Genomic DNA, 27,401 nt, shown 5'->3' with positions numbered 1-27,401 from the left:
AAAACACCATCCTAGCCACCATGGATGTAGAAGCTCTCTACACAAACATCCCACACACAGATGGAATACAAGCTGTCAGGAACACTATCCCTGATGATGCCACAGCACAACTGGCTGCTGAGCTCTGTGCCTTTATACTTATACACAACTATTTCAAATTTGATGACAATATATCTCTCCAGATCAGTGGCACTGCTATGGGCACCCGCATGGCCCCACAATATGCCAATATCTTTATGGCCGACCTGGAACAACGCTTCCTCAGCTCTCGTCCACTCACGCCCCTTCTCTACCTACGCTACATTGATGACATCTTCATCATCTGGACCCATGGGAAGGAGACGCTGGAAAAATTCCACCATGATTTCAACAGCTTCCACCCCACCATCAACCTCAGCCTGGACCAATCTACACGGGAGGTCCACTTTCTTGACACCACGGTGCAAATAAGTGATGGTCACATTAACAACACCCTATATCGAAAACCTACCGACCGCTATGCCTACCTTCATGCCTCCAGCTTCCATCCCGGACACATCACACGATCCATTGTCTACACCCAAGCACTGAGGTACAACCGCATCTGCTCTAACCCCTAAGACAGAGACCAACACCTACAAAATCTCCACCAAGCATTCTCAAAACTACAATACCCGCACGAGGAAATAAGGAAACAGATCAACAGAGCCAGACGTGTACCCAGAAGCCTCCTACTGCAAGACAAACCCAAGAAAGAAACCAACAGGACTCCACTGGCCATCACATACAGCCCCCAGCTAAAACCCCTCCAACGCATCATCAAGGATCTACAACCCATCCTGGACAATGATCCCACACTTTCACGGGCCTTGGGTGGCAGGCCAGTCCTTGCCCACAGACAACCTGCCAACCTGAAACATATTCTCACCAGTAACTGCACACCGCACCATAATAACTCTAGCTCAGGAACCAATCCATGCAACAAACCTCGATGCCAACTCTGCCCACATATCTACACCAGCGACACCATCACAGGACCTAACCAGATCAGCCACACCATCACTGGTTCATTCACCTGCACATCCACCAATGTAATATACGCCATCATATGCCAGCTATGCCCCTCTGCTATGTACATCGGCCAAACTGGACAGTCTCTACGGAAAAGGATAAATGGACACAAATCAGACATTAGGAATGGCAATATACAAAAACCTGTAGGAGAGCACTTCAACCTCCCTGGCCACACTATAGCAGACCTTAAGGTGGCCATCCTGCAGCAAAAAAACTTCAGGACCAGACTTCAAAGAGAAACTGCTGAGCTTCAGTTCATCTGCAAATTTGACACCATCAGCTCAGGATTGAACAAAGACGGTGAATGGCTTGCCAACTACAGAACCAGTTTCTCCTCTCTTGGTTTTCACACCTCAACTACTAGAACAGGGTCTCATCTTCCCTGATTGAACTGACCTCGTTATCTCTAGCTTGCTTGCTAGCATATATATACCTGCCCCTGGATATTTCCACCACATGCATCTGAAGAAGTGGGTATTCACCCACGAAAGCTCACGCTCCAAAACGTCTGTTAGTCTATAAGGTGCCACAGGATTCTTTGCTGCTTTTACAGATCCAGACTAACACGGCTACCCCTCTGATACTTATACAAGATAGAAAGCTAGGACTGAAATCTACAAATCATAACAGGTCAGAATGATTGCATGAATAACTACAGAGTATATCAGTATTCACTGATCTTGGATAAAGTTACCCTTTTTAATTCTGATATTTTCCAAACAATTCATTTGTGAGAACGGCCCTACTGTTGCACTTGCCTTTTGACACTGCTTCTAAATCTTAATTATTTTTAAATACCAGAAGTTTAGTCATAAGTTTTCCTTTTCCTAAAGTTTCTCCCACTTTTATTCTCCAAGGTTTCACTTTACATGAACTGCAGGTAAACCAAGAGTCTTCTCTAGTCTATATCACTTTAGAATAAGTCAATCAATCAGTCGCTCTCTCCCTGCCCCTTCCTAAATTTACTCAGTCACTGCCAAAATTAAAGAATAAATGAAGTTAAAGGCATCTAGGTCACTACAGACTTGCTCTGACAATCACTGAGGGCAAAAAAGTCTTGATTTTAAGTCATAGGGACTAAACATCAGTGTACACACAAACAAACACACACACACACACACACACACACAAAACGAGAAAGAATACTGATTCTGGAGAAGGACAGGAACTTAAACAGTTAAAAACCTGAGGGAAATTCCTAGAAGATCAAATTTATTAAATCTAGAATTTAAGGAATAGCTAGCAAGACAATGGTAGTAGCTTACATAGAGTACAACAATGCAGTTTGTTGATTTCTGAAATGCGTCTCTCTCACTCAATGAAGTGAAACCCACTCAAACCGATTTAAATTGACAGTTGCAACAACCTGGCATTTCTTTTCACACTTCTAATGAAAATTTACTGAATTTAATTTGCAGCAAAGTTTATGATTTTAATTGCATTTTGTTCAGACACAGAGTGTTAATAACATACATTCCATTGTTTTAACATCCCTTGACAAGATGTGTCAACATCCTTTTAATATCCAGTTCTGACTCATAATGATACAGCAATATTTCCATTAAATTGTTGATAGTGCACGTGCTGAAAGCCAGATGCTTCCCTAAAAATTGTCATTGTAAGTTTGTTGGTTACTTACATTGCAGAACACTAAAATCAACACATTGTCTATATGTAATGGGGTTTTATGGCTTGCTGTACCCGTAAGGGCAGCTAATCAGCAATTGGAACCCTTATTGGTGTCCCTCTGCTTTGGCCACCGTGGGTTTCAACTGCCTGGATTCTTAGCTGCTAACTGGTGGTGTGTTCACCCGTTTATGATAGTCAGGAACCTACCTTACTTTCCTCTATTGTTTCAACTATCTCCAAATCTGGTACTTATCCCTATGACTAGTCTGATACCTGGTGAACATACTATTCTGACACCTCAGTAATGGATGAACCCATAATCAAGGTACTTTATTTACAAGGGGAAACAGAGAAAGCATATAAAAGGGAAGGGGAAGATCGATTTGGAGTGGGTACATCAGTAACACCACACAACCCACAAATAACACTACTCCATAGGGTGGATTTTCCTAGATTCACAGGTCCAATTTATTCTACATTAGTGGGCTCCTTAATGTGGAAGAACCCACACATCTTGATGAGTTGTTGCAGACCTGACAGTACTTGAGTGCAGCAAGGTGATGATGGTTCAAATTCACCACCCGACCATGACAATTATGTGGAACAGCCTGACTTCTAGTAGTAGACTTAGCTGCCATCTCTCCCCAGACTCATTTCCAGGAAACCATACCAACTTCCCAATAGGCAGCAAGCGATTCCTGTAAAGAGTTCTGACATTATCTCCTTTCTTCCTTCTCTCTGAAGTCGACATACGGGAATCCCAAGTAATTTCTGAATGTATGGGGTTCTGAATGTCCTCTGTCTCCCAGATTGTTCTTCCCTCTTCCTCCCCAGTTCCTTGTCAAAATCTGGTCTCCTGGGAGTAGTTCTTGCTCCTTTATGCATTCATAGATTCATAGATTCTAGGGTCAGAAGGGACCAATGTGATCATCTAGTCCGACCCCCTGCACAAAGCAGGCCACAGAACCCTACCCATCCACTTCTATAACAAACCCCTAACCTATGCCTGAATTATTGAAGACTTCAAATTGTGGTTTGAAGACCTCAAGCTGCAGAGAATCCACCAGCAAGTGACCCATGCCCCACGCAGCAGGGGAAGGCAAAAAACCTCCAGGGCCTCTGCCAATCTGCTCTGGAGAAAAATTCCCTCCTGACCCCAAATATGGCGATCAGCTAAACCCTGATCATGTGGGCAAGACTCACCAGCCAGCACTCAGAAAAGAATTCTCTGCAGTAACTCAGATCCCATCCCATCCAACATCCCATCACCAACCACTGGGCATACCTATCTGGCGATAATCAAAGATCAATTGCCAAAATTAGGCTCTCCCATCATACCATCCCTTCCATAAACTTATCAAGCTTAATATTAAAGCCAGATATGTCTTTTGCCCCCACTACTCCCCTTGGGAGGCTGTTCCAGAACTTCACTCCTCTAATGGTTAGAAACCTTCGTTTAATTTCAAGTCTAAACTTCCTAGTGTCCAGTTTATACCCATTCGTTCTTGTGTCTACATTGGTACTAAGCTTAAATAATTTCTCTCCCTCCCTAATATTAATCCCTCTGATATATTTATAAAGAGCAAGCATATCCCCCCTCAGCCTTCTTTTGGCTAGACTAAACAAGCCAAGCTCTTTGAGTCTCCTTTCATATGACAGGTTTTCCATTCCTCGGATCATCCTAGTAGCCCGTCTCTGAACCTGTTCCAGTTTGAATTCATCCTTCTTAAACATGGGAGACCAGAACTGCACACAGTATTCCAGGTGGGGTCTCACCAGCGCCTTATATAACGGTACTAACACCTCCTTATCTTTGCTGGAAATACCTCGCCTGATGCATCCTAAAACCGCATTAGCTTTTTTAACGGCCGTATCACATTGGCGGCTCATAGTCATCCTGTGATCTACCAATACTCCAAAGGTCCTTCTCCTCCTCTGTTGCTTCCAACTGATGCGTCCCCAATCTATATCTAAAGTTCTTATTATTAATCCCTAAGTGCATGACTTTGCACTTTTCACTATTAAATTTCATCCTATTACTATTTCTCCAGTTTACAAGGTCGTCCAGATCTTCCTGTATGATATCCCGGTCCTTCTCCGTGTTAGCAATACCCCCCAGCTTTGTGTCATCCGCAAACTTTATTAGCACATTCTCGCTTTTTGTGCCAAGGTCAGTAATAAAAAGGTTAAATGAGATTGGTCCCAGAACCGATCCTTGAGGAACTCCACTGGTAACCTCCTTCCAGCCTGACAGTTCACCCTTCAGTACGACCCGTTGGAGTCTCCCCTTTAACCAGTTCCTTATTCACCTTTCAATTCTCATATTGATCCCCATCTTTTCCAATTTGACTAATAATTCCGCATGTGGAACCGTGTCAAATGCCTTACTGAAATCGAGGTAAATTAGGTCTACTGCATTTCCTTTGTCTAAATAGTCTGTCACCTTCTCAAAGAAGGACATCAGGTTGGTTTGGCACGATCTACCTTTAGTAAAACCATGTTGTACTTTGTCCCAATTACCATTGACCTCAATGTCCTTAACTACTTTCTCCTTCAAAATTTTTTCCAAGACTTTACATACTACAGATGTCAAACTAACAGGCCTATAGTTACTCGGATCACTCTTTCTCCCTTTCTTAAAGATAGGAACTACGTTAGCAATTCTCCAATCGTATGGTACAACTCCTGAGTTTACTGATTCATTAAAAATTCTCGCTAACGGGCTTGCAATTTCATGCACCAGTTCCTTTAATATTCTCGGATGAAGATTGTCCGGGCCCTCCGATTTTGTCCCATTAAGCTGTTCAAGTATGGCTTCTACCTCAGATGTGGTAATATCCACCTCCGTATCCTCGTTCCCGTTTGTCATCCTTCCATTACCCCTAAGCTCCCCATTAGCCTTATTAAAGACTGAGGCAAAGTACTTATTTAGATATTGGGCCATGCCTAGGTTATCCTTAACCTCCTTTCCATCCTCAGTGTGTAGCGGTCCCACTTCTTCTTTCTTTGTTTTCTTCTTATTTATATGGCTATAGAACCTTTTACTATTGGTTTTAATTCCCTTTGCAAGGTTCAACTCTACTTGGCTTTTAGCCTTTCTCACTTTATCCCTACATGTTCTGACCTCGCTAAGATAGCTTTCCTTGCTAATCCCACCCTTTTTCCACTCCTTGTAGGCTTTCTGCTTTTTCTTAATCACCCCTCTGAGATGCTTGCTCATCCAGCTTGGTCTACAACTCCTGCCTATGTTTTTTTTCCCCTTTCTTGGGATGCAGGCTTCCAATAGTTTCTGCAGCTGCGACTTAAAGTAATTCCAGGCCTCTTCCGCATTTAGATCCACAAGTTCTTCAGTCCAATCTACTTCCCTAACTAATTTCCTTAATTCATTAAAGTTAGCCGCTTGAAATCAAAAACCCTAGTCCCAGATCTATTTTTGTTTATCTTTCCATCTAGTTTGAACTGAATTAGCTCATGATCACTCGAACCAAGGTTGTCCCCTACAACCATTTCTTCTATGAAGTCCTCACTGCTCACCAAAACCAAATCTAAAATGGCATCCCCTCTTGTCAGTTCTTCAACTACTTGGTGAAGGAATCCATCAGCTATCACATCCAGAAAAATCTGAGCCCTACTATTCTTGCTAGCACTTGTACTCCAGTCTATATCTGGGAAGTTAAAGTCTCCCATGATCACACATTTCCCATTAGTGTTTACTCCCTTAAAAACATTAAAGAGGTCTCTATCCATATCCAAATCAGATCCCGGTGGTCTGTAGCACACTCCAAGCAGTATCTCAGGGGAGGCTCTAGTAGCTTTCTTTCCCAGTGTGATTTTTGCCCAGACAGACTCTGTCTTGTCCATTCCATCACTTCTTATTTCTTTACAGTTAACCTCCTCATCGATGTACAATGCTACTCCACCACCTTTGCCTTTTATTTCTATCTTTCCTAAACAGCACATAGCCTTCAATACCTGTACTCCAGTCATGACTACTATTCCACCACGTTTCCGTTATCCCTATAATATCTGGTTTCACTTTCTGCACCAGTAGCTCTAGTTCCTCCATTTTGTTCCCTAGGCTCCTCGCATTAGTGTACAGACATCTTAATTTTTGCCGTTTGGCTTCACTCACATTCTGTACCCTCTTAGGCACAGACATTCTACCACCACCATCACCTGTTAGTCTGCTATCTACACTACCCTTCCTCCTTATGTCAATTCTTCTGTCCACGGCTGTATCCCCTCTTACTTTGTTTACTTCCCTCTCAAGGGGAAATTCCGGCGTGGAGATCTCCCGAACATCTCCCAACCATCTCCCCCAAATTTCTAGTTTAAAGCTCTCTTAATCAGGTCGGCGAGCCTCCATCCTAGAAGTCTATTTCCCTCCTTGCTCAGGTGAAGTCCATCCCGAGAGAACAGTCTTCTGTCCGTAAATGCTTCCCAATGGCCGTACATCCCAAAGCCCTCCTTATAGCACCACTGCCTGAGCCATCTGTTGATCACCATAATCTTGTCACACCTCTGTCGCCCTTCTCTAGGAACCGGCAGAATCCCACTGAAGATCACCTGAGCCTCGATTTCCTTAAGCGTCTTCCCCAGTCTGGCATAGTCTCCCTTGATACATTCCAGAGAGTATCTAGCCGTATCATTCGTTCCCACATGAAGGACAATCAACGGATTCTTCCCCGCTCCCACTAGTATCCTTTTCAGCCTCAGGTCCACATCCTGTATCTTAGCACCCGGCATACAGCACACCCTTCTGTTCTCCTGATCAGCTCTAGTCACAGGCCTGTCTATTCTTCTCAGTAAGGAGTCTCCAATCACGTAGACCTGCCTTTTCCTGGTGACAGTGCGCTTCTCCGGCCTATCTCCCGCACCCACCGGCTGCAAGTCCTCTCGATTCCTATTCCCCCTTGCAATCCTCCTGGGGTTCATATTTGGTGTTGCCTCCATTGACTCCTCCCCTCCTCTTGCAGGACTATCAGCTCTTCTCTTTTTCCTTGCCCTCTCTCCTTCAGCGACCACCTGCTGTGCCCCTTCTTCATTTTCCAACTCTGAAAACCTGTTCCTGAGTTCTATTTCTCCTTCACTGGCCCGTCTTTTCCTCTGCCTGGTTCTCTTAGTCACATGCTTCCACCGCCCACTTTCCTCCCCCAGCAGTCTCTCCTCTGAATTCTTTGGTCCTGCTTTCATCTGCACATCTGAGCTTATCCCTTCAGCCCCCTCGTGTCTGTGCTCCATTGTCTGCTCAAACCCCCTTCTGAACTCAACCACAGTTTCCACCTGCATCTCCAGTCCTCGGATCTTCTCTTCCATCAGCTCTATCAGGCGGCACTTCATGCAGACAAAGCTCTTTTCAGGCGCCTCCTCCAGGATCATGTATATGCCGCAGCTTCCACATCCAGTCATCCTCATTGTGTCTTTCACTGCTGCCTCTGTATCAGTCATGGCCTTCCCACCTGACGCCTGGTAGTCAACACAACACAAGCCCCCAGCAGGCACCAGACCACCACCCTATCCCTTGATTTGCTTGTCGGTTCCTCTGTCTTAGTCATCCCTGCAACCTCCCCCTGGAAACTCCCACTGAAACTCCCCTGTTTACAGCTCTGTTTGCTAGCTGTCTGTGCTGCTGCCTGACTGGCTGGCTCCTTATATAGGACCCCATATCAGGTAAGCCCCACCCCCTAATCAGGGCTCTGCTGCTCTCCCAGCACACTGCCCCTAGCAGCCCCACACACACACTACACACGACAATCCACAAACTACAAACTACACACTACATAATACAATCTACAAACTACAGACTACACACTACACAATACAACTACAAAAACCTGCTCCTCCAACAGAACTCCCACTGAAACTCCCCTGTTTACAGCTCTGTTTGCTGGCATTGATCACGTTGAGTCTAATTCTGAGTTTCTGTCTTCACTTCACTGTCTTCTGTCTCCATAGCCAGTTGATAGGAGTTCTTCAGTTGTTGCTTTAATTTTTTTTTTAATATATGTGTGTGTGTGTGTGTGTGTGTATATATATAAATTAAAGTATATCTATAAGATACATCTTAGGGAGACAAGTCATCTGGAGTCACTCCAAAAAAAATGTCCAAAGGTTGTCTTGCTTCCTTCCTAAACATTAGATAATAAAGGCAGAATACATTAGCATCATTTCTGGTACAATTAAAAACGTGTACTAGCTGTGAAATGTGTTGGCTTCATTTGTGCTTTGTATTGGGCTGAGAGTCCCAACCACGTACAAAATCATCCTTTTGAAACTTTCTGGCTGTGGATCTCCTTGTACGTGATACGGAGACATCCAGGATTATTTTATACCAATTATTTGTAGTAGTTCTTTAATAAGTCTACTTTCTGGTCAGAGCAAATTCTGGCATGCCAACCATAGTGCATAAAATACTTGTCTGTAATATCTTGGCTACAGCAACAGCACACACTGATCTTTCGTGGGGAACGCCTGTGCATATCAAGTGAAATGATCGGTTACCACTAATACGCTAGTGTCCCATTTGTTGTTAGGGTCTAAGGACAGAAAGTTAATACACACAAGATATATGGGTCCCTTGTTTTGGATATTAAGTGGGAAGACAGGTAAAGTCTTCCGAGCTAAACATTTGGCATAATCCTTAAAATATTCCTCTACATTCCTTGCTAATCTGGGCCAACAGAACCTTCTTCTTACCATCTCAAGTGTCTGGTCTATCCCAGAATGTCCTCCTTCATCATGCAAGACTTCAGAACCAGGTCCCTGAAATCTCCTGGCAACACTAGCTGACGATAATGGTGATGAAGCAAGTTCCTAGTCTCTTGACATAACAGGCCTCCTTTCAATGTTTACTAGTCTCTCTCAAGGTCAGTTTGATATCTGGATGTGCATTCTGTATGATATTCACAGGTCTACCTAGCCTTTTGGCAATCAGGATCACTTTCAGCCTAGGATCTCTAAAGCTGGGCACTGGTGATATCTTCCTCATGCAATCTGTGTAATGAGGTAAGATCCAGATGGCTGGTATTTGCATACACCTCAGATATAGCACCAGGAGGGGCTCTAAGCATGCTGATAGCCCTAATTTGGTTCACGACTGCATCAACAGGCCAGGTCTCAGCCATCTTACACAAAGCTTCAGGATATAAAGTTAAAGGATTGTTATATGTATGGACTGTGAATTTCACTCCATAGAGATAATTGTGGAATCTCGCAGTCACAGTCTCTCAGTCACCCACTTTGATGCCAAGAACTCTAGTTTGTGAACTGGACAGTTTTTCTCTGACAATGCTAGACTCCTACTAGCATAGGCAACTGGTCTCCATACATCTGGATATTCTTGGTAGAGAATCCTCCCAGTCCTTCCTCACTAACAGCCACATAAATGCTTCTGTGATACTAAAAAAATGGGTGTCAGTGCATCTATAACATCCAAAAGTGTTACAATTGGGAGTCTCCCACTTTCCAAAAGGTTGCCTCTGTAGTAGATGGCACCTATATGCAGAGCCCAACCTTTTCCTTTAAAATTTCATTTAAGGGTTGACAAAAGGCAGAAAATCCTTCTACAGATAGCCTATAATAACTTTAGAACCTTTCATGATTTTGGTCTTGGCCATGTCATCACGGCTTCCAGCTTATCTGGATCTGCAGCAACTCCATTTTGAGAGACAACATGCCCTTTATACTTTACTTTTTCTTGAGAAAACTGGCATTTGTTTGGAGAGAGTTTCAACCTTTATTCCTGCAGGCAGTCCAACACTTTCCACAAGAGTTCTTCATGCTCTTCCAAAGTGTGCATGAACATTACCAAGTCATCCAGATACACCAGGACTTTCAGAAAGTTCATATCACTAACCATTCACTCCACGTGTCCAGGGCCCCTGATATTCTCCGGAGCACTCAGAAATTCGTAGAATCCAAGTGGACAGAGGAAGGCTATTTTTTTATACTGGGAAGTTCTATGGGTATCTTGATAGTATCCGTTTCTCAGATCCAAAACAGAAAAGCGATAGCTTCCTATTAGGCAGTGTAAGGCAAGATCACTCTTGGGGTAGCATACTAGCTAGGGACTGTACATCTATTTAAAGCATGTTAAGCTATGCACATACATCTATCTCCATTCTTGTTTTCTAGCCACAACAAATGGGAACGGATAAGGACTTCTGGAATTCCTGGCGGTTCCTGAGGACTTCCAACCCCTAGATACATTTCTGAACCTCTTCTACATTAGCAGATACTAGCTTCCTTGATCTTTCAGAAAACGTCCTATCATCATTCAAACAAAAGCGATGCTCAACTCCCTTAGCACAACCCATGTCCCACTCACAAGTGGAGAACACTTGGGCTCTCTGTGCTAGTTTCCATTTCAATCTCTCTTTCCACATTGGCAGAATCAGGGAATTCCCAAAGTTCAACATCTCTCGGTCAAATATGAATACAATCTTCCTGCTAGGGACAGTATGGGCCACAGTTGCAGCCAAACACCCCTGACTTAACACACTTCCCCAAGGGACAGTGTTTGAATGTTTACTTTGGTTAGCGATCAGTAGCTTTACTGACATTTTTGTATGAGATGACATTTTGGTCAAATCTAATGGCTAATTACAAGAATAATATCATAATTTTAATATTCTGAATTGCATTGCACACAAATATTCTCAGTTCACATTATGCATTACAGGACTTCAAAATTAGAACTGCAGATTTAATTTGCAATAACGTAGCTCTAACATGCAGCTGCAGACAATTTAAACAAGTCTCAATAGATAGATGGAGAGCATCTGATAACATTTTGTTTGAAACAAAACAGTCAGTGCTAATATGAAAATGAAACAAGCACCAAAAAGTACTCAAAAGTTAACATCGCAATGATGTGAACACTAAAGACTTTTTACCCTATTATGTTGATCGCAGAAGTTCTACTCAGTATATTTGATTTTCAGAAAACAGATCACAAAAAAATTCCATACCTCGTGGATGGAAGGCGAAAACAAAGGAGATGAGTAGGTATATAGTGATGAGCTTACTTGTTTGTAACACAAACAACATTAAGAGACTGCTGTAAATTAAAATCTTCACAGCTTTACAGTTCAACAGAGCACAGCAGAGGTAAATGGACTGTGTTTTTTGTTTGTAAAATATGCCTCCACAAACTAACAGTACAAAGACAAATCTACTTCTTTTCAGTGATATATCTGTATCTACCAAAGATAATCCTCCACAGATAAATTATCCCTATTCTACACCCATCAAATACCAGTGTTTTGTAAGTGTTAATTTTTACTAAAAAAAGAACACACCACTATGGAGTTGCAAACAAAGAAAGGTGATCAGATAAAATAGATATTGAGAAATGCTGGTTTAGGGTTTAAGAAAAACACACAGTTCAGAACAGATACATAGTAATCATACTAGTAAATATTCAAGGAGAGGACGGTAAACTAAACGGGAGGACATTGATTTGCACAGGTTAGAAACAAAAATGTAGCAGTTTTACTAAAATCAAAAGTGAAAAGTTGTTTGCTACAGTCTGATGGGAGGCTGCATTACAAAATGATTCCAATATTTTTATCATGAGCAATGTTGGTTTGGCTTGTTCATATACTCCATAAAATGTTCTCTTTTCTCATATCAACTATTTCTAATCACACAAAATGATAAGTGATCAAACAAATTTCATTGCTGGGGATGATTAAAACAGCACAGTTAAAAGAAAACAGGAAAAATCTGAACTTCTTCCAAAGGACTAAACCATGTGAAACAAAATATCAAAGAGGAGTCATGATCATATCTAGTTCAAGACTAGATGCCTTTTGAGATGAGACAAAGGGAAAAAGAAAGCATCAGGATGCAAGAAAAATATTTAGGTTTATAGTTCTTTTCATGTATCAAAATCTTTTTCTGTTCCTTAAAACTTAAAGTTCATGAAGAGCTTTAACAGCCTACGTTCAATCACTTTCACATGTGGAAATAAGGTTTGTCCCATAATAAGAACGTCAGTGTTCAAATCAGATACTGTTACAGCCAAGACAAAGTCTCACTAAAAGATATGGGTAAAAAATAATACAAGGCAGCCCAATGCAAAGATCCTACACAAGGAAAAAGGTTTGTTTTGAACACTTGTTAGTTGGTTGGAGTTGTTAGTTGGTTGCAGTAGGAGAGAGCCCAGGATTTACCTCAGCTAGCTAAAACATATTACCTGCCTTGCCTAAACTAGGATTTTAAAGCACATCTTTTTTCCTAGTGAAAATAAGACCTTACTATCTAAGATGTTTCCCATATAATATGTTCAGGCCTCCATCAGTGTAGCATGAAAAAAAAAAAAAATCTTGCAATAAGCTGTGCCAAGAAATCTGGTTTCAATCTTGCAAGGTGTCATATTTTCTTATAAGCCTCTGTATACTTACTGCATCTCTCAAAATAGAACCAGGGCTGCGAAAAAAAACTAAATATTTTCTATTAAAAAAATTGAATGTTTCTTTAATGCCCCCTCTACCCATTCTCCACTGGGGGGGCGGGAATGAGAAAAGGAAGGAGGAAGCAGAACCAAAAGAACTGACAACTGACCATTTTTAATTTTGTTTTGATGAAAAAATTTCAGATGTTTTCCATGTTTTCAAAAAGAAATTTTTCTCTCTAGACAAGCTTTTTGATTATAAAAATGTGACCAACTCTAAATGTAACGTTGTATTCATTTGTGGATATAGAAAGATAAATAATCAATTCTTCTCTTCACTTGTGTTCTTCAACTTTAAGGACCCAGGACTTAGGGCATAGTTATGTCGGTGTAGCTAAATTGGCATAATCCCATAATGTAGATGCAGCCTACACCAATGGAATGGGTTTTTCTGTTAGTATAGGAACTCTACATCCCTAAGCGAAGTTAGCTATGCTGACATGCTGCATCTACACTGGGGATTAAGTTGGCAATGCTATCATGGTGCTGTCTGCACCCAGACTGTCCCGAACAGAATCCTCTCATCCCACCTGGATCCCCCCTGGTTGAGCCTGCCTGCCCCACACCTGATGCACCTGGCACAGAGCCGTGGGTGTTTCTGGGGCAGGCTCAGGCCTTGTGCTATATCAGCGTTGGGTGCAGCCTCACCGCTGAGTCCGTGTCCTAGGGGTAGGGAGGCTGCAATGTGATCTCCCACCTTGTGCAGCCCCTCCTCACTGCCATGCTGGAGCCTCTGCTTTTATTTACTGACAGATAAAACTTGCAGAATTTTGCAGCATTTTAAAATATTGTGCACAGAAATTTCACTTTTTTGTCAAAGAATGCACTCGAGTACAATTAAATAACTCAAGACAGATCTCCCTAATTTAACTTTTTTAAATGAGAACAAATTAAAACTTTTAAAAATCATATAAAGAGAGAGTCTAATCGTCTTAAGGTTATTTTCTGATCTGAGGGTAGGACTCTGACAAAGCAAGAGAAACCAGAACAAGCTCTCTCTCTCTCTTTTTATTCTCTCTCTCTATCTCATTCTTTTTTATTATCTCCACAGAAAGATTAACTAAATTGGTTTCTCAGGGAATTTTTTGGACTGAACTCTTCTCCCCTCTTTGCCTTCTGCATTTTTTCCTGTTCTCAGATTACTATCATGTAATTTCTGAGGACCGTTTTCTTTATGTTCTTTACTCAACAAATCTGGGGAGGACTATCAACTCTCAACAGAATAGACAAAAACAGCTGAAATCAGCCCAACAGTTGTCAGTGTCTGATGTAACCTGAAAGGCCAAAGCCTATTTCAGTACGCACACTGCAAACGGATCTCAAGGGAGAACTTCTGGTTCCAGTGAAGAAAAATGGCTGTCAGCCTTGTGTGACAGCCCATAGTACTCAGGACCTACAGAGGACTTTCCCTTTCTCTCAGCTGAGAAAGATGATTTTTTTTTGTTTGTTTTAATTTGAAGTTTTTTGGTAATTTGAAACTAAAATGGTTTTGTTTCCTTTAGAGGACAAGATGGCAACAAAAACTAAGCCATAAATTAATTATTCAGCTTGCAGACTGATTTTGGTCTGTGCAGCGATTTGGAATGCGATTCAGTTTTGCTTGGAAATCTGAATATTTATGTAGCCGTGAAAGTATGTTTTTAAACAAATCTCTAAAGTTCAACTAAAATAGAATGACTACGATTGTCTGTTTTAAAACTCTTGGATACTGTTTGCCTACAAAGTAAACTTAGTAAAAGCAATGCTACATACAGCAAAATGTGCTATTTCAACACAGATTCCAGTTTAACAAAGAACAACCTCAGAGTCTCTCTTTTCCCAAACATTTTATGGGCAGGGGGAGAGGGAGAGGGAGAGGGAGAGAGAGAGAGAGAGAGAGAGAGAGACTGCTACTGTCTCAAATTATCACATAGGGCAGCAAAATGGCAGCTGCCATACTCTGATTTGTATTGTTTTTACGATAACTAAAATTTAAATGTGAAATAAGTGCCAATAATTGTTCTGAAAAAGGACAGTGAAATTCTGGAAGTAATCTGGTATTTTCTTGTGACACACACATAAGTAGTAGAAGTTTTATAATGTTGCCTCTCTCTGGCGAAGGAGACATTGTAAGGAAAATACAAAATACTCAGTTTATTGTAAAAACAAAACAAGAAAAAACTTGGATGCATCTCACCTTTAGCTCTGCTTGTATGAATCCTGCCACGAACCCAAACCACTTGATCAGCTTTTTCTACTGTCAAGTCATTTATTCGAACCAAAACTCGATCTGTATCAAATGAAAAAGTTATTTTGGTATGTTGATCTTAACATAAATATTGTTTGTCATTGCATTCTAAACACTAGACTTCTGTACAGCACTTGCTCATCTTTGTATGACAAAACCAAAACCATTACTAATTAATGGGTGTTAAAAAGCACTAAAAACACCCCAATTCCATTTGCAACATTCGATGAATTGTTTTGATCAACTAGCTTCAAGATGGTTCAGGCTAGTTTATAGGTTGACTTGTAATTGTCATTGGGGACAAGGTCTAAATGAGTTTAGAGATTAGAAGTAGTGTAGGTAGAAAGTCATGCTGAACATCAGTTTCTAAACTCTGTTAATTAATTAATGCTTTTACAGCCCTTTGGAGACATAAAACCTTATAACAGACAAATTATTTTGCAGGTGTACTTACAAAAAAGCATGAACCAGAAACACTACAGAGCTATGGATGGATCCATACAAAATTCTAAATGAGCAAACCCAAACTTATATAACTCAATACTGACACAGAAGGCCTAAATAACTTTAAAAATACGGTCCAGGGTGCTGTGGAAGAACAGGGCTTATGCCTTGCAAGTGCAATCTCTATGTAACATACAGTCTTTTACAGGTGTGACAATGATTGCCTAGAGTCAGAATTCCCACATTATACTTTGGGAGTTAAATCCGTTGGTCCTTTTGAAAACCCCACTAGACAGTTTCTGCATCTTTAGGTGCTAAAATATCCAAAGAGGCTGAATTTTTAAAAGTATGTCTACACAGCCCATGGGAGTGAGCCTTCAAGCCTAGGTTGACAGACTTGAGCTAGCACGGCTCATGCTAGCACTGTAAAAATAGCTGTATAGACAGCACTTTGAAGTTGCATCTCAGGCTGTTGAGCTTAGGAGGGGGTGGGCTTCAGAGCTGGAGCATCAGTGCAAACCACACGTTCAAAGCACTGAATATACAGCTATTTTTTAAGTTCTAGCCAACCCAGGCTCACTCCCACAGACTGTGCAGACATAACCTACAAGCCTAGAAATTTGTATACCATCTTTGGGCTGGTGCTGAAGTGCCATGTTAGATTAACCATAGCCAAATGGAGACTGCGAAATAGAAAGGAAACAATTCCAAGAATGAAGAAGTGACACTGGAAAACCAAAGGCCACTCTGAAAATTAAGGCTTTGTCTAGATTAGGATTTAAAGATGTGGTGTTAGATCACGTTAGTGAACATATGTTAACACACACTATAAAAGTCCAAGTTCCTCCTAGGCTTTACCAGCTTACTATGTGTTATACAGTGCACTGTCTACACTAGACTTTCATAATGTGTTCACTAACATGGTCTAACGATACAAGGGACATTCATAAAGACAATGGTTTAAGTGTCTTGATTAAAGTGCAATTTTGGAAGCAATGCATATTGCTTTTAAGTTTTAAGCCATCACTACTTTGGAATGAAGAATGGAAAGTCAGTTAAGAATGAGAACTTCACTTACTACATGCCTGTGTGCATCTCATAAAACTCTAAAGACCATATGTATTTATTTTTTAAATTCCTACAAATGGGAATTGTGTGTGGTCAGTCAAGGGCAGAATATGGCCCATAAAGCAGCATATTAAAGTATTGGGGAAAATAGTTTTAAAATAAATCCATAGTTAAAGGGATTAACTAACCAGACAACTGACATTTCACACTACCGCAACCAGTTAATACGGTAACTCCATGAGAATAGCTTTATTTCTACCTGTCTTTTCAACTGTACTTCTTCCTAATTTCTTGGCTGTAAATTTGCTGAATGATGTTGAGCACTCACTTTTATTTTTAAACAGTATCTAATGTTCAGTTACAGCATAAGTAACTTTTTATAACCCACAAATTCTAGCAATAACATCTAATCATTCATAGTTGATATGTGGTTAAAACTGCTACTCATTAAAAGGGATAATGGTTTTATCTTCACAAGAGATATGTTATACCGGCAATCTAAGGTAACACAGAGCTCAATCCCTGCTTCTAGATTTCTCCATTCAGTGGGATCCACCTTTTCCAAATACCAAATTTAATTTCCCTAACTAGAAACCCCATCATCCCTACTCCAAGTTTCCCTTTCCATCAGAACTCTCTCATCGCTTGCCCACTCCAGGTTACTGTCTGCCATTCTGAACTCCTCTCTGCCTTTGAATACCTTTCACAATTTGCCCTGCAATGGTATTATTCTCTTTTGGGTTGGGATTTAATTTCTGGGATTTAAGTTTTTGGTTTGGAAAATTCTTTTTTCTTTTTTACAACAACATGAGTACATTAAGGTAGTTCTGGGTAACATATATGTCATTTCACCTAAAATTCTGTTAGCAACACATTCATAGTTGTTTTGCAGTTAGCACTACTCCTCCAAATAGGAAAGAACTAGTCATTCCTTTGCAAATAATAGACACATAGAAACAAAGAGCTACAAAATGAAAGTACACAGAGGACTCAGATGGAAAATCTACCCAGCTGGAAAGGGTGTTATAGAGTAACAACTCCCTATCTTTCAATTTCAGCATTGCTATTGCAAATATGTAAATAGTGCAACCTCTAGTTTCCAGCACTTCTAAAAGTTTGATATTTAGGCAGAACTAGAATTACCTTAATTTAAAATTACAGTTTCAAAGCTACAACTTTTTCCAGGAGCTAACATAAAGACAGACTGATATGTCACTCTTTTTACAAATCTCTAATGCATTAGACATGACCAGCAATCTGCATTAACATTTCTAAAAGTTTACTGTACACAATGGTCCAGCTTTCATCAGACAACTCACATTTTGCTATGAATTTTTATATAGTTTAAAAATGAATTTGAATTATTTCATCTTACACAGAAAGGGTAATAAAACAAACTCCAAAGAGAGGAATTATAAAGAAAACTATTTTTCAAGAAGTAAACACAGCTACTTTTGTAGCTTGTTGCTTCTCTAACATTTCTAAAATTCACCCTTCTATCCTTGTTCATGACAAGAACAATCAGCTTTGCATGATTGTAACCCTGACCCTCATCTCTCTTCAAGGCATCCAAGAAGTTGTAGCTAAAACAATCCTCCCTTCATGCTGTTCCAACTATGTCCCCTCTCCCAGGAGTCCCTTTAATGGCTGTCTTTTCCCAGATCAAACTCAAGCTCCAAGTCCTCACCTTCAAGGTGCTACACTTCTTTGCTTCTGCCTACACATCAACCTTTATTTCTATCTACTGTCCTGTTCACTCCCTAATACCTGTACCCAATATTTTCACCTTGTTGTTCCTTGTCTCTTCCTCTCACTTGTGCATCTATGCCTTTTTTCTATACTGTGTACTACACTCAAAACAGCCACTTCCTTTTAGGGTGACAAAAATCCTCATCTGTTGTTCAAAACCCATTATTAAATTACTTATTATCCACTAATTCCACTCCAGCTTCTCTTGTGGCTGACCTTATTCTAAACAAGGAAAAATTTAACCAATAAAATAAGCTGTATCAACTGTACAAGTCAATCTTTATTGTAAACCAAGCTCTTTCATTCCCTCCCCTAAACCTTTGTCTTTATCAGTGTTTGCCCAATTTAGATTGTATATTCCTAGAGGCAGGGTCTGTGCCTTCTGATATTTCTATGGTGCTGCATAAATATAAAAGGCAGAGAGTGGAAGATGACTGATGAAGGTTGTGTAAAAAAAAAAGCTGAAATTCAAAGGCTGTAAAGATGCAAGTAGTTACAGCAAAGGGAAATGGGCTAAAGGGAGGGAAAGTCAATTGGGTTTAATTAGCAGTCACAGCCTGAAGCAGACAGGAAAGTTTCTAAAGACATGATTTAATGGGACGTGAGAACATCAGATAGCCGCAGGGTTGCCAACATTAGCAGAAGAGAGACTGAATTTATAGAGTTACAAACAGACCATGATCAAAGGAGGAGACGGGTTTGAGATCAGTGTAGTAGAGAGGAATACCTATGAAAATGTTGTGTGAAGTAGCAGAACAATTTTGACTTAGATTTGGAGAGAAATAGGAATCCATGAATATAGTGGGATAATAATAGTCCTGTTTCCTAGACTGGGAAAATAAATTGGCTGTATCATTCCGTACCTTTCGGGCTAATTGTCAAGTGACTATTGATTTTGGTTACTCAACTAAGATGTCTCAAAATGAGGGCACTAAAAAATTGAAGTATTCAAAATAGCTTTTGAAAATTTATACCACTAAATTTAAGGACAAGCAATTTCATTAAACAAGTTGGGAAGTGACTGAGGGTCAAAGAAGGATGTATTCTAGTAATGTTCCAAAATAATGAACAAACTTAATACATGAAATATGGGGAAAAAATATGTCCGGGGTCAAGAGAGCTAAGTAAAAACCCTAGTCAAAAACAGATAAAGACACAAGCCAAAAAGGACTTTTTATCCATGTGAACAGACAGTTTCAGAATCTAAACTTAGAGTGGGGAGTTAGAAGCCAATGGATAATAGAGACAAAAAGAAAGGCCTTGACCTAATGCTGGTGGAGGAGATGGTCAATTTCTTTGGTTCTTGGCAAAAACCTAAAGGCACTTCATAGGGAAAAGCGAAATGAGACAGTGGAAAGGAAGTATTCAAAGAGGAGTGTGCTGGATAAATAGCATGAGCAACAGTATTCAGTGTCACACTGAGATCAAGTAGGATGTGTAAGGACTAATCCATAATGAGAGGCAAGGAAGAGACAGTATTAATACTCCACAGTTTACCATATTAAGACAGTTAGATGTTTTTATACTGTGCCCTTCTGACACACAGTGATCACCAAACACTTTCTTTAAAGTACAAAAGCTTTTAGCAGGGAAATGATGACATGGTTCAACTGTAGGGAGAAATATTGTAGAGCAAACTACAATTGTAAGGACTTGTGAGAAGATCTGAGCAGCTGAACATGTAGACAAGAAAGTACTTTTCCACTGTTTTTCTTTTAAATGAATATTGTTTCTCCTTATAAATCCAACTTTTCTAAGGTACGTTGATTCTGTGGACCTTGTAATCTGAAGAAAACATTTTCAGATAAGCATATACAAAATGTCCTATTTTTTAGTGAGGCAAAATCCACAAATCCTCACACTGGGATTTTAAAAGTAAGAGAATTTCTGGGGGTCAGGGTATTAATTTTGATGAACTAAACACAGTTTTCTTTTTTCATACTTGAACTCATCTACTGAAGAACTACAGCACCAGGCACTATCCTGCCAAACCATAGGTTGATGACCATATGGCCATCATATGTGTCTGTAAGATTCTTTTGGGCAAGAACATGGCTATTTATCTTAAGGAGTTTGTTCTAATTTACGACAGAGGAATCCTATTCCATGGTTTGTATGTCTTCAATATACATCATTTAATCCACCTGGAAATTGATGGGTTTGCAGGTCCTGCCACATTCTGAAGGATCATACAGGAAATCTAGGATCACTGGTCTGCAATCTCTTCTCGTGTAAGGTAGGACAATCTGTCCCTTATGTCATGCTTTGTTTAGGATGATTCCTAAAAAAATATGTTTCTCTGTAGAATGGTCTGTATTTCTTCCTGTGCTGTCTAGTCACTGTCTTTTTTTTTTTTCATTTATTTATTTGCTTCTGTTGGTGTCTCTGGCACTATTTTACCCAATGATTTTCTAAACAATTTCTAGAAGCTGTTTACCTTCTATGATGATTTTCCACATGCAAAGCCACATGTGACTACATATAGCATGCTGTAATTCATGACTCTGGTTGAGAAGGGAAGTGTGTCCATATGGACATCAGAGAAGAACAGTTACTATAAACTTTTTCAAGAAGGAAGCACCCAAATTATGGGCTCTCTTGTCTTGAGTGGTAGTTCCTCCAAGACTGTGCAGGATACCATGGAGTAGATACCATGGGATAGATATTGCTGATGCTGTTAGGGACAAACCAGACTCATAATTTCCTTTAAGCTATAAGACCACTCTTCTGTCAGTGGAGTCCTTTGGTAAGAGGCCTCCCTTCCTATGCTGCCACATTCTAAACTAAGGCCACGTCCACACTACAGAGTAAAATCGAAATTAATAAAATCGATTTTATAAAATCGATTTTACGCGTCCACACTAGGGCACATTACTTCGGTGGTGTGCGTCCATGGTCCCAGGCTACCATCGATTTCCGGAGCGGTGCACTCTGGGTAGCTCAGTAAAAGAATGGGACCAATAACTTCGATTTCCATCCACACTAACCCTAAATCGATTTAGTAATATCGATTTTAGGGTTACTCCTTTCGTTTAGCTGGAGTACAGAAAACGATTTTAAGACCCCTTAAAATCGATTTTAAGTGCCTTGTAGTGTGGACGGGTACAGCGTTAAATCGATTTAACGCTGTAGTGTGGACCTGGCCTAAGAATGAGAAAATGGCATCTACCTTAGTCTTAGATTTGTGATTATAGAGTTTCCTATTTCTTCTGTGAGCTGTTTTGGTTTTGAGGGGCTTTCCCACTCAGATCTGACGACCTCCTCCAATACCAAGTGGAATGGATTTGGATACTGGCAATGCTCGATGCTGAGAACATTATTTGGGGGGGGGGAAGGGCCCAGATACAGGCAAGTTTGCAGAGCTAGAGTCAGGGAAAGAAGTGCTAGAACATGCCACAAATCTGCCTGCATCAAGAACACAGAAATAAGGGGCTAGGATACCTGTACCCCACTTAATGGGGGAGCCCCTGCTGGAGTCCCAGTGTTGCATACTAGGAGAGGGAGGCTGTAAGCTGGGCAGCTGCAGAGAGAGAAGCTGCAGCCTGGATGCCAGGGCTTTCCACAGAGAGTAGGGGTGCTGGGGGCCCATGAAGCTGCATAATACCCCATACCGATGCTGCCCTGCTCACAGCTTCCCTCCAGACCCACAACAGGTAGAGGGACCTGCCCTCATGCTCCCCAGCTGCTGCCCTGCCCACAACCCCTCCTCCCCACTGAAAGCCTGGGCATCGAGGTTCCAGTTCCCTATCCATAGGCAGTTTTGAAGGGCCTTCAGCCAGGGAAGGCACATCCCAGCACTTCTTTCCCCAGCTGCAGCCCCACAAACCTGCCCTCTGCTTATTGGCAACTGCTGCATAATGGCAACTTTTTGCTAGTAACCAAGGTGTTGCTAATAAGCAGAATCTATTGAATTTCCCATAGCTCCTGCACTTTCCCACTTCACAGCATTTCTGGTGGGGTTTCTTTGGATTTGAGATCTCTGGTGCAGGGTCTTCCCTGAAAGGCAAAGAAGGGTACTGCGCCTTATCAAGGTAAGGAGGTCCACAAGGCTGCTTGGTGGAAGGTCTGAAACTAGCAGGAGGGAGCTGCTCTTGGGACTCTATTGTGGTGCAAATCTTCAAACCAAGAAGCTCTGGAACACCAGATCTGTTTGCTGGGTAGTCAGCATCCCCCTGGAGAAGGGCACAGGAGGAAAAGCAGCTTGGGCAATCCTTATGGAGTTGGCCCATAAACATGTATCACCTTTTCTCTGTTAGTATATCTTGATATGTCAGTTCCTTGTCCTTCGGTGACCCCATATAGTTTGTGCAGAGCTGCAACCACAAGCAGTGGCTATGGATGTAGTATCCAGCAGCTTCCTACAGCCTTTGGATTCTCTGGCTTGAGAACAGCAGCCGCATAGGTTTGCCACCCCCCAGTATGTACCCATAGGTTTCATGCAGGCTTGTACGTGGGACAGTTTGCCTGTGCTGCTGCAGCTACAGTATTATTTTTATTGTGCTAGTTCAGATGAGAGCTTGCACAAGCATGTGTATGCAAGCTGGGACTCACTCTCCCAGCTCATAATGTAGATGTAGCCATTGATCCATTTTAGGGAGGCACTGCTTGCTGCTACTCCTGTAGCTCTTTCTCCTCCCCTCCTCATTTGCTTGCCTTGCTCTGCATTTCCCTGAGGAGAACCCACACAATCAATTTCTTGGAGAGGCAGCAACTGCCAAGTCTTGGTCTCTCTGCAGAAAAGGCAAAGATCTCCCTTTATACGATTCATTATGGAGGATATGTTCAAGGGGCAGGTTTTTCCTGAAGTTTTACTATTTTCTGCCATAGTTTCTTGCATCTAAGGCTATGAGCAGAGACTAGTCCAGTGGTTAAGCGCTGGATCACAGGAGACCTGGGTTCAATTCCTCATTCTGTCACAGACTGTGTGACACCTTGGGCAAGTCACTTAGTCTCTTTGTACTTCAGAACCCAATCTGTAAAATGTGAATACTTCCCTATTTCACAGCGGTGTTGTGAGAATAAAAATCCATGTTTGTTAGGTGCTCATGTACTGTGATGAGGGCCATAAGTACATATATAGTTTTATGGCTAGATAGCTGTTGCAATATCTCATCAGAGTGCTTACTCCAAACCAAGGGAACAAACGCTATTCCATTTCCTAGGACTTGCTGAATTAATTTAAATTTCACTAAGTCAGTGTTAGAACAGTAACGTGCAAGGCAATTTTATTTTATTCCTGAGAAAGAGTCAAGCTTGCAGTGGGAGACAAAGAGAAAAACTCTTGGTTCTTCGAGGGACATATAGGTTGCTTCACTGACTGAAAGATCTGTCTCTACTTCCAGTACTGCAAACAAGCTGAATAGGCAGCGTGAGATCTGTGGACCTTTCCTTGCTAAAGAATTAACATTTTAACAAATTAGGCCAGGTCCACACTGCATGGACAATAGCAGCATAGTTGTGGCACTGTAGCTACGCAAATATAACCCTGTGGTAGATGCAGCCTTCAGTAACAGAAAGGATTTTTCTATTTCTGTAGGAACACCATGTTCCTGAGTGATAGAAGCTACGTCGACAGAAGCATTCTTCCATCAACCTAGCTGCATCTACCTCAAGGGTTAGGCCAGCATAGCTTCAGCACTCGGGACTGGATTTTCATACCCAAGTGTCGTAGTTATGTTGACCTACATTTTACGTGTAGATCTGGCCTGAGTGACATCCATATTTTATTGTCTAATATTTCATCACCTGTCTTTGCAGATCAATGCAAATGCTTTCAGAGCCTTTAACATTTCAAAGCAATAATTCCAATAACAATTGGAATGAATTTTTTTTGTTGACACCTGTGATGTAGTAGTATAAATGGACATGGATAGAGAGACAAGTAGTGACAAGGGAGATAGAAAAACAGTCTAGCAAAGAAGTGTTTTAGTTCAAAACTGGCACCGCAAGTATCCAACATTGTATTAATTGTTTTAGACGTTTGTTTTGTTTTTGTAACTGACCTGATTTCTCTTGTGATTGTATCAGTGGTAACACGCCATATCTCTCCTTAGCATAATCCTAAAAGGTGTTGGAGGGGACAAACAAAAATTATTTGTGTCAAAAAAAATGTATACTACAGCATGTAAAAAATAATTGCATAGTCAACTGGCCCATGTTAGGACAACAGGGTAATCTAAAATAATTATAGCACTATTTCCTATAAGTTTCCCTATGTGTTATTTTGATACCCAAGATGAGCTGATGTACCACTGACAACTGCTACAAGATTAAATGCATGCGAATAGGGTATTATAAATAGAGGGATCCCAATCCTGGAATCCATTTTCCCTCTTAGTCCCCTGGAGCCCAAATCTGCAGATCTCCAGGGAACAATGTAAAATTCATCAGTTTACTCAGGCATGTGCCTGACAAGTGAACAGATTTGGCAAGTTTCTTATTCTATTGGAATATTTTGGCAGTTGTGTACATTTAACTGCAGCTAACAGAGGCTTACCAGTTTCTGTTGTTTTTAGTGAAGCCATTTGTGCCCAGAATTAATTATGAAGGGTTCCTTTTTCACATTTTAAAAATTAAACAAGTCACTCCATGGGTACGTGTTATTGATGTTTGTCCCACATGCCATTATTAAGGCTATGTCTACACTACTGTGGTAAGTTGACCTATGTTACAAGATAATGTAGCTGGAGTCAACATACCTTAGGTTGAGTTACCGCAGGGTCTACACTGCAGGATGAGGTGGGGTTGATGGGAGACTTTCTCCCAGCAACTTACCTACTCTTCTTGTGGGGGGTAGAACCCAGGGGTCAACTGGAGAGTGAACGGCTGTCGATTTGGTGGGTCTTCATTAGACCCACTAAATTGACCACCGGTAGATCAATCTCAGAGCCTCAAGCGTACAGTAGATGTAGGCCAGCAATTGGCAACCTTTCAGAGGTGGTGTGCCGAGTCTTCATTTATTCACTCTAATTTAAGCTTTTGCATGCCAGTAATACATTTTAACATTTGTAGGTCTCTTTCTAGAAGTCTATAATATATAACTAAACTATTGTTATACGTAAAGTAAATAAGGTTTTTAAAATGTTTAAGAAGTATCATTTAAAATTAGATTAAAATTCAGAGCCCCCTGGACCAGTGGCCAGGACCCAGACAGCGTGAGTGCCACTGAAAATCAGCATGCGTGCCATAGGTTGCCTACCCCTGATGTAGTCTAAGGTAATGTTTTCTTTATATGCAAAAAAGACTTTGGTTTACCACTCCTCAGCTTTGACCTGTGTGATCTCAAAGTGTAAGACAAACGCTTCCCAGGCCACCAGGAGGCTGCCATAACTCATATTTTGGTGCGGGGAACTGAGGTGTTGATTTGGTACCTGACTGTCTCATGAGAATAACTGGAGTGTTTCTAATTGCTCGTGTGAGGACCCCGGTCATACACACACCTATGACACAACCCCATGAAGGATAAAAAGCCATTCGTTTGTTGGGAGCTCAGACACTAGCCTGAGAAGGGCCGTATAAACACAGAGATCTCCAAATAGCGGTGCAGCTGTCCCCTGGAAGGGGGGGAGGAGCCCCTGTGACAGGCCAACTCCGGAGGCTGGGCATAGTTCCTCTGGGAGCCCGGGGGAGCGGGACGCGAGCACGAAGCCGTCTCCGTGGTGTGGGCACTGGCTCCCCGCTCCCTGCCCTGGGGGAGAACCTTAGGTACACCTGCCTCCCCTCCCCCAGGGCCTCCTCTGCAGCCAGCAGCCCCCGAAGGCCTCCCGGGGTGGGTTGTGCCCCCGTCCCTCACGGCAGCCCAAGCACCCCTCCAGGGACGGGCAGCCCAGCCCCCGGACCCGGGGCCTTTTCCCTCACACCGCCCGGACCCACATCAGCAGGCGGCGGCTCCATGCTAGCTCGGTCGCGTTCCTGACTCTTGCGTGCGGCGCTGGGCATCTGGCCGGATCCTGCAGCAGCTTCTGTCCCTTGGCGGCTCCCGTACAGGACGTGGCGAACCCACTCCCCACCCCCACTCCTCGGCTCTAGCCGCACACACGACTCCGTCCGGTCTGCCGCGTGGCCGCAATGTTTCCGGGCACACAAAGCTCGCGAGAGCAGCTGTCAGCAACGGGAGAACATCTACCTGCGGCCGTATCCTCCCAGAGAGTTCTGTTATCTCGCGAGAAGTGCGGAGCCCGCTCGCGGCCTTCCTTCCCCCGCGAGCATCTCCTCTCGCTCAGGTTCCTCCCCGCTCCCGGGAGGCTGGGGACCATCAGCCCCCCTGGCATTAGCTGCGGCCTTGTCCAGCAGGCCCCCAGCGCCAGTCTGCGCTCCCCGCGGGCGGGCGCCCCGCAGCCTGGGGAATAGCCAGGTGCTTCCGCCCCTGCAGCTGCCAGCGCCCAGCTGATGCCAGAAATGGAGGTTGTGCCCAGCTGTTTGGTGCCTGGCTGCTTTCCCCCCCCCCCCCCCCAAGACTGGGCGGGCTGGTTAGCATGCGAGTCCAGTTTAAATTGGAGTTTCGAGTGTTTACGTTTGGCCTAACGAAGCTCTTGCTGTGTGACTGGTGTTCATCCTTCCCTGCCTTGCGTACTCTGTGCTAGCTCTAGTCCGGCTTTCTCCCAGCTCCAGTCCGTGTGGTAATTTCCCTTTCTAGCTCCATCTCACGGAGTTATGGACTGTAGCAGCCGCGAACTCACATACATCACACAAGACAAAATCCTTCCTCGCCCCCTGAATTGCAGCATGCAGTTGGAAGGCATCAGCAAAAGGGAGAAAATCTGGTTTGTATGCGGT

General features: G+C 42.1%; 1 protein-coding gene across 1 annotated transcript in view; it reads right to left on the bottom strand.

The window, feature by feature from the left end:
* The window catches only part of DARS1 (aspartyl-tRNA synthetase 1), a 79,495-nt gene extending 52,601 nt beyond the window's left edge, over window positions 1-26,894 (bottom strand). Inside the window, exons 1-3 of the mRNA XM_050969281.1 lie at window positions 26,499-26,894; window positions 24,629-24,686; window positions 15,315-15,407 (exon numbers count right to left, since the gene is read on the bottom strand). Of these exons, the coding sequence (XP_050825238.1) occupies window positions 15,315-15,407; window positions 24,629-24,686; window positions 26,499-26,564 (217 nt within the window). The 5' untranslated portion in view covers window positions 26,565-26,894. The remainder of the gene's footprint in view (window positions 1-15,314; window positions 15,408-24,628; window positions 24,687-26,498) is intronic.
* Window positions 26,895-27,401: the final 507 nt, after the last annotated feature.

Source organism: Gopherus flavomarginatus, chromosome 10 (genome assembly GCF_025201925.1).
Source record: "Gopherus flavomarginatus isolate rGopFla2 chromosome 10, rGopFla2.mat.asm, whole genome shotgun sequence".
Taxonomy (NCBI): domain Eukaryota; kingdom Metazoa; phylum Chordata; order Testudines; family Testudinidae; genus Gopherus; species Gopherus flavomarginatus.
Note: the sequence above shows the minus strand (reverse complement) of the source record. Positions and strands in the feature narration are given on the sequence as shown.